General features: G+C 48.6%; 1 protein-coding gene across 1 annotated transcript in view; it reads left to right on the top strand.

Annotated features, from left to right (window-relative positions):
* The first annotated feature begins 12,573 nt into the window (after positions 1–12,573).
* FKBP1A (FKBP prolyl isomerase 1A) overlaps positions 12,574–13,871 on the top strand; it is a 25,575-nt gene continuing 24,277 nt past the window's right edge. Inside the window, exons 1-2 of the mRNA XM_082643755.1 lie at positions 12,574–12,749; positions 12,829–12,876. Coding sequence (XP_082499881.1) covers positions 12,713–12,749; positions 12,829–12,876 — 85 coding nt within the window. The 5' untranslated portion in view covers positions 12,574–12,712. The remainder of the gene's footprint in view (positions 12,750–12,828; positions 12,877–13,871) is intronic.

Genomic DNA, 13,871 nt, shown 5'->3' with positions numbered 1-13,871 from the left:
CTGCCTGGAACACACTCCACCCAGAACTTTACATGGCCTGTTCCCCAAATACACACACACACACACACACACACACACACACACACACACACACACACTGTATTCAGGTCTCTTCAAACGTCACCTCCTAGAAGTGGCCTCCCCGAGCCCTAGCTTCAACCAGCTTCGTTTTGCTTCATAACAATTTCCTCCACCTGCCGTATTAATCATCCATTCAGCATCTATTTATTGAGGCCCTACTGTGTGCCAGGCACAGTTCTGTGCACTGGGGCTGCAGCAGGGAAAAGACAGACACAAGCTCCACCCACGCAGAACTGATGTCTATGGGGGAAACAGACATTACACATAGGTGAGTGGTAAGCAGAGCACAGGAGGGACCTGAAGTGTGTGCTGTGGGGAAACAGGGAAGGGGAGATCAAGTTGCAATTTTAAGTGGTGAGTTCGGGGGAAGCCTCACTGATAAGGTGACATTTGAGCAGAGAGCTGAAGGAGGCAAGGGGGCGAGTCATGCAGGTACCTGGAGGAAGAATGTTCCAGGTCCAGGGAACAGCAGTGGGAGGGATTAGGCAGGAACAGCTTATGAGCACCAGGAGAGCAGGGACTTTGCTTTGCTCACAGCTGAATCCACAGCACCCAGCACAGCGCCTGGCACATGGTAGGCACTCAGTAAATGCTCTCTGGATGGCTGAGCACTTTCTATACCCCAGGCACAGTTCTAAGTGCATCGTACACCTTTTTCCATTGGTTCCTAACAGCTGGCCTATTTCTTGGCTACATGTATGAGCTGTGTGGCTTGGGCAGCTTCTCAACTTTTCTGAGCCTCAGTCCTCTCACCTATAAAGTGGGACGAATCATAGAGCCTGCCTTTGAGAGATGTTGCAGGGATGAAATGAGTTAATGTAATAGGAACTGTTCAATAATTGTTAGCAATTATTATTGTGGTTTTTGTTAGCATTACTAGGCTCTGTAGGGAGGCAGAAGAAGTAGTCACTATTTCCTCCCTCAAGGAGGTGGCAGCTGAGTTAGGAAGTCGGGAAGGACACATAGGAGATGACCCTGTGTCACAGAGGTTTTTCAGGGCAGATGGAGAGATCAATGGGGGAAGAGAAGGCATTCGAGGGAAAGCAGGCCTTGAGCCAGGACTCAAAGAGGCGGTGGATTTAAAGAGGCAGGAGATGGGGAGAAAAGACCCTCCAGGCGAGAGTCATGTACAAACAGAGGTGCGGAGGTGGGACCGAGCACCCAGGCCCAAGTGTGCTTCTCGTTCCTTCCTCCTGTTGCTCAGAGGAGGCCGTGGGTTCCTGATGGCACCCCCAAATGCCTCTCCTGCCCTGGGGATTGTGAGCATGAGGCTGTGGTGACCTCCAGACAGAGAAGAATTGTCACCAAAGTATTAAATGAGGCTTCATCCACCCCTGAACCTGGTTGAGCCCCAGTAGGGTGGCAGAGTGGAGCCCAGCCTGGCCAGAGCCACTTTGCCCTGGTGAAGATGGAGCAGCCCAGGTGTGATGATCATTTTGTCCCACCTTTCTGCTCTGTCAAATTCGTCAACACCTCTACTGCCAAGTCCAATGGCCACTGCTCTGAGTCTTTGTCCTCCTGGGAGCCTCCACATAGGGCCCACTGGCCCCTTGAGGCTTCTAGGATACCCCACTCTCACACACCTGGCCCCTCCCAGCCTCCTTTGCCAGATCCTCCGGGGGTTGGCGGGTGCCTGAGCACTTTTCAACTTTCTATCACTACAAGATGCTCCAGCCTCATCCTGTATATTTCTACCCTCATTTGAGAATCAACTATTTATCCAAGGAGCCCCAATTTCTTTTATTGGAGAATGGTATTAGAAACCAAGGTCCGGGTGTTAGGTACGCTCATTGCTCTTTGACTTTCTTTTAGGCCATCTCAGCTAACAGAGCAAAGAAATACATGCATGCATACTAACCCATAATATACACATACCTATAAATGTTTCTATCAGTAACCATCTGTATCTATATCAAATTAAACATGAGTTTCTACTGAAGGCTATTTTTTATAAGGTCTGTTACCTTGCCGAGATTTTTTCTATTTCCCCCCCTTGTTTCTGTAATTGATTATTGAAGCATTTTTATGATGACTGCTTTAAAATCCTTGTCAGATAATTCTAACATCGGATTCAACTCAGTGTTGGAGTCAGTTGCTTGTCTAGTATGTTCGGAAACTCTGGGTCCTAGTTAAAGTCTTTATTTTAGCAGCCAATCACCCTGTTTAGGCTGAACGTGCAGGTCTTGGACTACTTTTGCAGGCTGTGGTTCCATTGACAGTTTCATTTTCAGAGCCTCTGGTGGTATTATTTTATTCTGCTTGGTTTGTCTGGTGCTCGTGGGTTTCCCAGTGGCCTCTGCTTATGCTGCCAAGAGGGTGGAAGGGGTTTCCTTGGGCCTGGCTGCTGTGTGTCTCCTGTTGGGGAGGGACGTGTCAGACCTGCTGTGGTTGCTTGCTGTGGCAGGATCCCTCCTGCCTGCCCCACCTGCTCACCCCATGTCTCCCTGTGGGGAAGGGGGGGGTGCTTCCCCTGTGTGCTTATTGTTAGTGGGACTCCCCATCAACCCCCCTTGCCAGTGGTGTTGGGATCACCTAATGTTGGCAGAGCGGCTCCCCTTTCATCCAGGGCTGCCTACCTGGGCTGCCTTCTGTTGGGCTGCCTTCTGTTGCTAGGTTGGGGGTCGGGAAATGATAGGTCCAGGTCGCCTTCCTCTGTTGGGTAGGGGGAAATAAGGTGCCCTACCTCTGTGTTGTTCCTCCAGTGCTGGGGTTCCAAATCGGTTCACCTTCCTCTACTACCTGTCAGAGTGCTCCTTTGGTCGCCCCTTGCTTTATGGTCTTGCTCAACAGGGAGGGGCAGGGAGAAATGGGTCTATGTCAACTTGTCCCACCAGAAGTCTGGTAAGCACATATTTAAGGCTATTGACTTGTGTGGCCGAACTGCTTTCTTGCAAGGCCGTTCTAATATATATGTCCCCACAAACGATGCATGAGAGTGCCTATTGTTCTCCTGTCACAGAGAAGGAAACTGGCACTCAGAGTAAGGTCACCTGCCCAACGTCACACAGGAGCACAGAGGCAATGCGGAGTCCTGCCCAAACCCTGAGCTCTTCCCCTGACACCCCGACATGCTCAGCACCCTCCCCAGTGCTCCGGGAAGCTCACGGCCTGGCCAGGAGAGCACACTCCAGTCTGAGTTCTAGGCCCGGTTCTGTACTGAGGAGCTGGGTTAAGAAGACCCTGGGGCTATCGGAGAACTTGCTGACATGATGGAGAGGACATGCATGCGATTTGGACACCACATGGGAATTCAGCCAGTGTGGGTGCCCTTACCCAAGTTCCCCATCAGGAGCTCACAAAGAGCAGACATCGTATCGGTAGCAGCTACCCAGCAGGGCACCCAGAGTGTGGGAGTCAGAGGAACAGGAGCCATGGCTCTGCCACCACAAGCCTCCTCTGATCACGGAGAACGTGCAAAAGCCAAGGGCTGTGGCTGAATTGTATCACGTGCACGTTTAACTGTCAGGGATTGAACTCATACGCAAAGCAGAGAGAGAGGGGAAGAGGGAGAAGGAGAGGGAGGGAGAGGTGCTAACTCAGCAGTAAAAGAAACTTGCTCAACAACGGAAAATAGAATGGTGGTTGCCAGGGACTGGGGAGAGGGGAGAACAGGGAGTTTTGTTTAATGGGTGCAGAGTTTCAGTGTTACAAAAAAGTTCTGGAGGTGGACGTGGATAATGGTTGCACAACGATGTGAATGTACGTAATGCCACTGAAGTGTACACTTAAAACTGGTTAAAATGGTAAATTTTATGTTATGTATATTTTACCACAATTAAAAATAAATTTCAAAAAAAATTTTAAACTTACTCCTGAGGCACATGACAACATGAACAAATCTCAAAGATGTTATGTTGAAACAAAGAATACAGTGTTATCCACTATACATTTAAACTAATTAAAATTAGATAGAATAAAAAATTCAGTCTTCAGTTGCACCTGCCACATTTTAAGCACCTAATAACCATATGTGGCCAGTGTATTACTGTAAATGTGCGTATGTGTGTGTGTATCAGATGTAGAACATTTCCATCATTGCAGAAAGCTCTATGGAACAGGGCTGTTCTAGAATTAATCTGCAGGCATAAAAATCAGAGCAGTGATTGCCTCTTGTGGGGTGGTTGACAGGAAAGTGGCCATAAGGGAACTTTCGAAGGAGATGGCAATGGTCCATATCTTGTTTGGGGTGCTGGCTACAACTGTGTATACACTTTTCAAAACTCTATCTGTACACTTAAGATCAGTGCACTTTACTATACTAATTCATAAAGACAGTGGAGGGCTTCCCTGGTGGCGCAGTAGTTGAGAGTCCGCCTGCCGATGCAGGGGACACGGGTTCGTGCCCCGGTCCGGGAGGATCCCACATGCCACGGAGCGGCTAGGCCTGTGAGCCATGGCCACTGAGCCTGCGCGTCTGGAGCCTGTGCTCCGCAACGGGAGAGGCCACAATAGAGAGAGGCCACAACAGTGAGAGGCCCGCGTACCGCAAAAAAAACCAAAAAACAAAAACAAACAAAAAAAAGACAGTGGAGAATTCCCCAAATGGGCATCAGGAGAGAGGCAGGTTCCATCCCTCACCTCTTAGAGGGAGGGAATTTAGGCACTGGTGGTGACCGGGTCTGCCTTTCACACAAACACAGTAGACTCGTCTGGAGCTCATCCAAGGAAAAGGCGGCTGAAGGATAAAGTGGTCCTAGAGGACTCAGTGAGAGCCAGACATCTCCAACAGGGCAGTCTCCGAGGAACTGTCAAGAGTGATGTCGGCTTTCTGCAACTTGTGTCTTTCACAGAGAGTTTGGAAATTAACTGTGGACTACGCTTCAGCTCTCTTGTAATTGACAGCAGCCCACACTGGCTGAGGAATGTCCCTAAGCCCTTCCCAAGGGTGTTCGGGCACCACTGGGCTTTTTAGAGGGGTGAACACATTCAGCCTCTTCCTCTCTTGCCCCCATCTCACCACCAGCAGAGGGGAGGCCTCAATGCATACCATTTCCCCCACCCCCTCACTGATCATGCCCTTACATTTCATTCAGCAACTCACATTTGAGCCTCTACTATGTGCCAGGAACTGTTCTAGAGTCACAGATCATTACAGCCTTCCTGGCCCTTGGCGGTCATCTAGACAAACCCCTTCTCTTTACAGAAGCCCACAGAGGGGGATGGACTTACTCAAGCCACACGTCAAGTCACTGGCAGTGCTGGATCTAGGACCCAGAACTCCCACCCCCCTGCCCACAGCTCTTCCCACTTCAACCTGGAAACTTTCATAGGGTTCCTTGTTCCCTGTGAAGGGCTCATATTTGTAGGGAAATGCTCTGTGCCGGTGCCCCAACAACATTGCGCGTATCCACCTAGACCACAGAGGAAAGGCTTAACCACAGCTGACCTACGCCTTGGTGGAACCCGCGAGATCTGCCGGAACATGGGAAGTCAGGCAGTCTTGTGAGAAGCTGCCACGAGGCCCGTTCTGCTGTCTTGGCCACCCTGGTTCTGATGAGGTGGGGCTTCCGCGCGCCCTCCTCCCCACAGGGTACAGCTCAGGCTGTAAAACCCCGTCGGTCCTGGTGCACGTCGTCTGGCCCCTTTCATTTCAAAGTCATCCTGTGGACAAGGGAGGCAGGGAGCTGGCAGCATGGCTGATCTTGCCTCTGCTGTTTATGTAAACAATAAACAACTGCCATCCATCAGGGCTTGATGTGTTCCCATCTGCTAAATCCACGCTAACCTAACACTTGGAATCTATTAGCCTGTCTGACCATATTACTTTCAGGTCAGCATGACTGTCCCCTCTGAGGAGCATGTGTGGAGCATCCCTCATCCTGGGTTGTCCCTGCCCACCATCCTGGGGACCCACATTAGGATCCCCAGTGATTCAGAAGCCTGAGCATTTTTCAGACTACCACATGTAGCAAAGTCGATCTTCATAACAATAATTTTTTAGAAGCACACCATGCTCCCCAAGCCAAATAATGGTCCCAAGTGGGTTCTCCACACCCACTCCACCTCCATGACTGCCACCATGGTGGTGGTGGTGGGGGCATTTGTTTTCTTCACTGTGGCTCCACAGTGCACAGGAAGCAGCAGAGCTGTTGGGGCCAGATAGACCTGGGCTCATTTCTGGCCTTATGTGATGTATTAGTTTACTGAGGCTGTGGAAGCAAATGGCCACAGACTTGGTGGCTTGAAACAACAGGAATTTATTCTCTCAGTTTTGGAGGCCAGAAGTCCAAAATCAGTATCACTGGGGTAAAACCAAGGTGTCGACAGGGCCATGCTTCTTCTGGAGGCTCTAGGAGAGAAACTGTTCTTTGGCTCTTCTAGCTTCTGGTGGCTGTTATTCCTTGGCTTGCGACTGCATCACTCCAGTTTTCAAAGCCAGCATCTTCAAATCTCTCAGCTCCATGATCCCATCCCCTTCGTGTGTGTGTGTGTGTGTGTGTGTGTGTGTGCGTGAAGTCTCCCTCTGCTTGCCTCTCACATACATGCGATTACATTTAGGGCCCACCCTGATAATCCAGGATAATCTCCCCATCTCAAGAACATTAGCCTAACCTGCAAACGTTCTGTTTTCATGTAAGGTAACATTTACAGTTTCCAGGCATTACAACCTGATTTCTTTGGGAGGCCACTTTTCAGGCTACCTATAGGCAACTTACCCAATGTCACTAAGCCTCAGCTTTCCTTTTGGTAAAAGGGGGTTAATAAGTGATATTGGAATGGGGATTGTATAAACCACTATATGCAAAGCACCTATCACTGCATTTCTTGCCATCAGGTCAGCTACCTGTTGTCTTGCTAGAGGGGAAGAAAGATTCCACTACGGGAGAAGGGTGGGGGTCGCTAAGGGTGGGAGGCAGGTGGGTAGATGTCTGTGTGTCCTGGCTTCCTCACAAATCTTGGGGAGGGCAGTGTTAGTTAGGATAAGGGGAAAATCAAAAGCACTGGAGAAAAGTCACACCAGGAAGTAAAGCCCTACATCTTAGGTGAGGCATACAATGTTTCCTGCAGTTTCCCATGCATCTGGTCGGGCTGGGGCCCTGCTGCTATGTAGTAACTGTTTTGGAGGTATTTCAGTATTTTAATAATCATTGAGATCTTTGTGGCAGATTGTACATCCCAAAAGGGCCATAACAAGATCCGCCATCCGACATGTTCTTCTTAATGATGTGACTTTGACACTCCTCCCATTGAGAAGTGGGGTCTCATTTCCCTTTCCTTTAATCTGAGGAAGGGGGTTAACTATGGAGTAAGTAATGTGATGTGAGTTCCAAGATTAGGTCATAAAATGTGATATAGCTTCCACCTGGTTCTCTTGGGACACTCCCTATAGGAACCCAGCCACCATGCTGTGAGGAAGCCAAACAGCCATATAGAAAGTCCACACATAGGTATTCTGGCTGTCATGGATTGAGTATCCGTGTCCTCTCTGAAATTCATATGTTGAAGCCCTAACCCCCGATGTGACGGTGTTTGGAGGGGGTCCTCTGGGAGGTAATTAGGTTTAGATGAGGCTATGAGGGTGGAGCCCCCACGAAAGGATTAAAAAAGGAGGAGACACCAGAGCTTCCTCTCTCCACCACGTGAGGATACAGCAGGAAGGCAGCTGTCTGCAAGCCAGGAAGAGGGCCCTCACCAAGAACAGAATTGGCTAGCACCTTGATCTTATATCTCCCAGCCTCCAGAACTATGAGAAATAAATGGCTGTTTTTTAAGCCACCCGGTCTATGGTATTTTGTTACGGTAGCTCAAGCTGACTAAGACCCTGGCCGATAGACCAAGCTGAGATTCCAGCAACAGTCTACATCAACTACCAGACATATGAGTGAGTGAACCTTTTGATGATTTCAGCCCCAGCCTTCAAGCTGCCCCAGGTGACAATGCATGGAACACAGACTAGCTTTCCCCATCAAGCCCTGCTCAAATTGGAAATTTATGAGCAAAATAATCATTGGGGGGTTTTAAAACACACTGCATTCGGGGTCAAGAGACAACCAGAAACATCTTTAGCCATAGATGCCCAGAGGAACATCAGACTGGCCACCTCTCCATGGGTACTACACATGAACACCCAAGGCAGCATCCCCTGCCTCTAGTTCCAAGAGGATCTTAAGCCTTTACCTTCCCAGACACCATCTTGGGATGGTGGATAGGGGGATAAGGAGGCAAGAAATAGCTTTGAGGAGTTGTCTCAATATTTACCCCCAGACTGATTGTTTTAAATAAAAAGAAATGGTTCTGTTGTTATTGTTATTTTTTATTACCGTTTTTTAATGAGGACTTTCCATACCAGCCACATTTATCCAGAGTTAAAAAATTTTTTTGAAAATAATTTCAAACATACAAAAAAGTTGCAAAATTGGTATGAAGACTTCACATTATAGTCATTCAGATTCCCCAACTGTTAACATTTTACACTTGCTTTATCACTCTCCCTCTCTGTCTCTGGAAAAAGCTCTTTCTAGAATCAAACAGGACTGGGTCTGGCTCAGGTAAGACAGAGTAAGCACACTGCACTTTATTTCCTCCAATGAATGCAACTATAAAACCTGTACAAAATGCAGAGAGTAGCTATTTAAGAACTCTGAAGAATAAGTAGTAGCAGATAGATTGAGGAACCAGACCAGAATTTGAAGTACTACCAATCCAGCCGTGAGTTAACCATTTTTTTCTTCCAGTACCTCCCAGCCTGGACTCGGTGCAGCTTGAAAACTAGAAGTATAGGAATTCCCTGAAGGTCCAGTGGTTAGGACTCTACACTTTCACTGCCAAGGGCCCAGGTTTGATCCCTGGTCAGAGAACTAAGATCCCACAAGCCTCGCTGCACAACCAAAAACAAACAAACAAACAAAAAACTGGAAGTATACACCAGGGCAGACAGAGAAGCTCTCGGAGAAGCCCTCTAATTCTGATTTGAGGAGCAAGAAGAAGTCTCCTAATACTCAGAGTAAGGGCAATCTCCCAGCTTTTTCTTTCTTTTTTCTGTTCACGTTCACTGCAGCCCTCAAGAAATCCTATGATGAGGGTGGCAGCTAAAGCAACAGCAATGATGGCCTGTACCTGAGGGAGCCTAAAACTCTGAAAGATGGGAACCTTCCTCTCCAGTCAGAGGAGCGATGGCCCCAAGAGCATAGGGCAAACTCCAGTTGCTTTTTCTTTCTCTCTCTTCACTCACTGCTTGGTCCTGAATACAGGTGCAGTCATGGGAATTGACTGACATAACAGGGTAAATAATGTCCCAGATTTCTGGTTAGAGGACCAAAAAGGGAAGCCCCAGTGAACCAAACATTATTGAGGCAATCAGAGGGAAGAGTTCAGGAAAGCTACCTAATAGCATTGTTTATGAATTTCTGGGCTCCTCCCCCTGTTTTGCATGTGTGAGTTAAGTACTAAATAGCTCACACAGACTTTGAGAATTTATTACAGGATAAACTACTGCCCAAGTCCCAGATAGACCACTGAGTGGTGCATACCCGGGACAGATCCAAATGACATTGGAAAGGCTCTGGAAATAAAAATAACATTAAAGCCACAGAAGGCTGGTTGAAACTCACAGCCTAAGCCTAATCTGTTCAATTTCCTGCTAAAACAGAAATATCAACGTTCTTTATAGGATTTTTAAAAGACTCAAGTATTATAACATGATATTCAAAATGTCCAGGGTATATTCCAAATCACTTGACATATGAAGAAACATGGAAATCTCAACTTATATGGGAAGACAATCAACAGATGCCAATGCTGAGACAACACAGCTGTTGGAATTATCTGACAAAGTCTTTAAAGCAGCTACTATAAAAATGCTTCAGCAAGTACAGGCAAACCATCTAGAAACAAATAGAAAGATAGAAAGTTTAAACAAATAACTAGGACATATAAAGAACAAAATGGAAATCTTAGAACTGAAAAATAAAAATAACCAAAGATTTTAAAACTCCTTGGATGGGTATGTAGCAGAATAGAGATGGCAGAGAAACAAGTCAGTGAAGACATAAAAATAAAAATTATCCAATCTGAACATCAGAGAGAAAAATGATTGGAAAAATGAACAGAATTTCAGGGACCTGTAGGACAATTCCAGAAGAGCTAATGATTGTGTCATCAGAATCTGAGAAGAACAGGAGAAATAGAGTGGTACAGAAAAAATTTTTAAAGAAATAATGGCTGAAAACTTTTCATATTTGTTGAAAGATATAAACACACGGTCAAGGAGCTGAATGAAACTGAAACAGGATAAATCCAAAGAAATCTAAGCCCCATTTTTCAGATTTTGGAGCTGCAGGGAAGGAATCACTTACCCTGTCACCAGGGATGCTTATACTTTGAGATTCAAATTACTCCCTGTCTCCTTTATAAACCATAAAAGTAATACACACACAGAGTAAAAATAAAGTCAATCAGTTAAGAATGATATTAAATGAAAAGTGAAATCTCCTGCTCTTTCTCCCAGTCCCCACCTCTTAGGGTTACTCACTATTTCTAAGTTCTTCTGGTTGCTAAATAGGTGATTTTAAAAGATTTGAACACTTAACATTTTTATTAACTAATAACTAGGCTTAAAATAACAACTAACAAGTTAACAAATTTGTTGTTGACAATAACAAATTAAGTCACGTAGGAAAATAAACCACATTTTCGTGGAAAAATTAATAACTAAGGCTATAGATTATGAACATAGAATCAAAACCAATTTGGAAACGAACTCTTGCAGTTATTATAAAAATCTTACAAATGTTTAATAGGTGTCCATTGTGTTGCACAGCACGCATCAGTTCTGGGGTTCAGTTCACCTCAGGCCTACCCAGTACATCAACACTGGTGGCTCAAACGGGCACCACGTGTTTTCTTTCCTTTCCTCAAAGCAGGGAAGAAGAGGTGGTGCAAACATGAGGTTCTTGGTGAATCCCCACAGGAAAAGGTAAGCAAAGTCTTATATTGGACCCAAGAACTCTCTGCAGTCTGACTTTCTCTAGGTAGTGGTACAGTGAAGAGAGTATGTGTGGCATAGTGTCCTGGCAACTGCTGGGATCTCCCTTTTAAACTTTGCCTCTTAATATTCATTTTTCTCTTCTTCAGTAGGCACGGAATGCCTGATTTGGGCAAATGGCCACCCAAAATGAAGATTATATTTCTCAGCCTTCCATGTAGCTACATTTGGCCATACAATAGGTTGTTGCCAACGAGGTGTAAGAGGAAGAGATGTATGTAACTTCTAGGTCATGCACTTAAAGAGAGGGGGTTATGCCGTCATATTCCCTTTCCACTGGTTGGAATGCAAATATGTTGGAGAGCCATCTTGGACCATGCATATGAGAGTAGGATCTTAAGAATGGAGAAGCACAAGTAGAAAGAGCATGGGTTCCTGGACAGCCTGTTAAGTCAAGCTGTCCTACCTGCCTCTAGACTGTTATAAGAGAGAGACACCAACTTCTGCCTCATTTCAGCCACTGTTAATTTGGTTTCCATTACAGCCCATATCCTAAATAATGCGAAAATTGCCAAAGCAGTCACAAGGCTCCCTGAGATTCTAGGGAAAGAGGGGACATAGATGCTGAGAAGAGTGTTAAAGAACTTTGGGGTCATGTTTAAAACACCTCAGGAGCACATGCAGGGAAATCCAGAGGATTGGTCCACATCTGCCTCCCTCAGGTCCTAGACTGTGTCACAATGCTCCTTCTGGCTGCAATGCCTCTACCTGTTCCTTCTGCCTCACCTGCCCCAACACACACACTGCTGGTCAATAAGTTCCGACCTTGACTAAACCTGGCTACCCCAGGGAAGCATGTCACCACAGTCCACGTTGTTAGGCATCTCTATTACATGTCCCTCAGAGCACAATGCCATGAACCGCTCTCACAGTACTTACAGATTTGAAACTTTACATTTACCTGCGTGGTTGATTGTCTCTTCCTCGCGAGACCGTAAGGTCTGTAAGGTCAGGTACGGAGTTTCCTTTACCCACGTTTCCCCAGCACCTAACACAGTGCATGGTACAGAGTAGGTGCTCAATAAGAATATATGTATGCAAGCTGTGAATGGATGAATAAATGAATGAATTCGGATAAGAGAGGACAGGCTTCATGCAGGGCAGTGTAAATGCTGACGCCTCCTCCAAAGCAGAAAAACAGAACTCAGAATCGTGACCCACTGATTGAATGCTAACGCGAATGCACATTGCTCGGACCTCTCACAACCATCCTTTTCACGGGGTAAGTGCACGGACTTATCAGTCCCCCGGTCAGTAACTGGTAACTGGCCGACCCCCAATTCTGACTTCCATTTCTCGGACGCGGAAACTGGGTTAGAGATGCCTGCCCGGCTGGAAAAACGAAGAAAGGAAAGGTGAGAGAAGAAGCCCGGCCCTCCGGAACGACCGCATCCGGAGGCCTCGGGGCTTCCGGGCTTCCCGCCCCCCTGGCCCGCGGTCCGGGCTCCGGGGACGTGCGCGCCGTGTGGGGCGCGCACGCAGGGCGGGGCTGCGGGGGCGCGCGCGTGCGCAGCCGTTCCGCGGAGGGACTAGGCACAGCCGCGGAACCGCCGCCAGATTCGCTCTCTGTCCACGCCGCCTGTCGCGCCGGCCGTCGCGCCGCCCGCCCGCCCCGCGTCCGCCGCCGCCGCCGCCGCCGCCGCCGCCATGGGAGTGCAGGTGGAGACCATCTCCCCCGGAGACGGTGAGTAGGTGCGCCCAGCGGCCTCGGAGTGCCCCGGCTGCCGCGCGCATCCGCTCACCGCGCCCGTCTGTCTCCTCAGGGCGCACCTTCCCGAAGCGCGGCCAGACCTGCGTGGTGCACTACACGGGTGAGTCGGCGGGCCCGCGGGGTGGGGTTGGTGGGCGGCCAGTGCGGCCTGGGGGCAAAGGCCCGGGGCGTGGCGGCGGCGGGCCCGCGTGGCCCGAGGCCGAGGCCTGGGCGGTGGCAGCGCCCCCGAGGGGACGGCATCGGGCCTGCGGAACCCCGGACGGTCTGAGCCGGCGTGTGCGAGCGCTGATCCCGGGCCCGACGTTATCCCGCACTTCGGAAGCGGTTCTGTGCCTCAAATGCTGCCGTTCTGCCCACAGCGCGGATGGGGAAACTGAGGCTTGGGGAGGCGAAGTCACTTTTCCAAGTCACACGCTCAGGAATGGGCAGAGCGCTGGCCAAGGACCATCAGAGAGGATCTGTATCATTTCTGTGTCCCGGTTGACACCCTATCCCCGCTTCCTCCCCGCCCTTCGATGGAGATAAGAAGGGCGAAGTAATTCCCAGTCCGTGGGAATTCAGCCTCTTCCCCGGGGAACTCGGCCCTGCGCTGCGGGTGGGGAGACGTCCCCCTTTCTAAGTCATTGCTCTGGCCCAGCCCGGCCTTGGAAGAACCAGATCTGCACGGTCTTTTTCCTCTTCTTACTTTTGAGCCACTTCACAAAACCATGCCTCCGTGGCAGTGATGGCCCAGGCTGACAGAACATGTAATTTAGCCCCCCAACCCTTCTAAGAGTAGAGACCTATCCCCATTCTAAAAATAAGGAAACTGCGGCCCAGTTAGGGAAACAGACAGTACTGTAAGCCAAAGGAAAAATTAGACTCTCAGCCACAATTCTAACATGACAGTCATATGCCTTGAGACCATCTTTTACTCCATGCCCTTACAAGGTCCTCCTGGGTTGTACTTGGTGGGGGGAAGGGAGGGAGGAGGCTGAACAGGCGGAGACTTCTTAGCTGTAGGGGTGTGCTGGTGATTGGTGTAGCCCCAGTTGTTCATGTGAACAACCTTCCCTCCCTTTCCTCCTTCCCCTTTCTCCGCTTTCCCACCCTTTC

This window comes from Mesoplodon mirus (assembly GCF_964341445.2).
Source record: "Mesoplodon mirus genome assembly, chromosome: 15".
Lineage (NCBI taxonomy): Eukaryota > Metazoa > Chordata > Mammalia > Artiodactyla > Ziphiidae > Mesoplodon > Mesoplodon mirus.
This window is presented reverse-complemented; position numbering and strand designations above follow the sequence as displayed.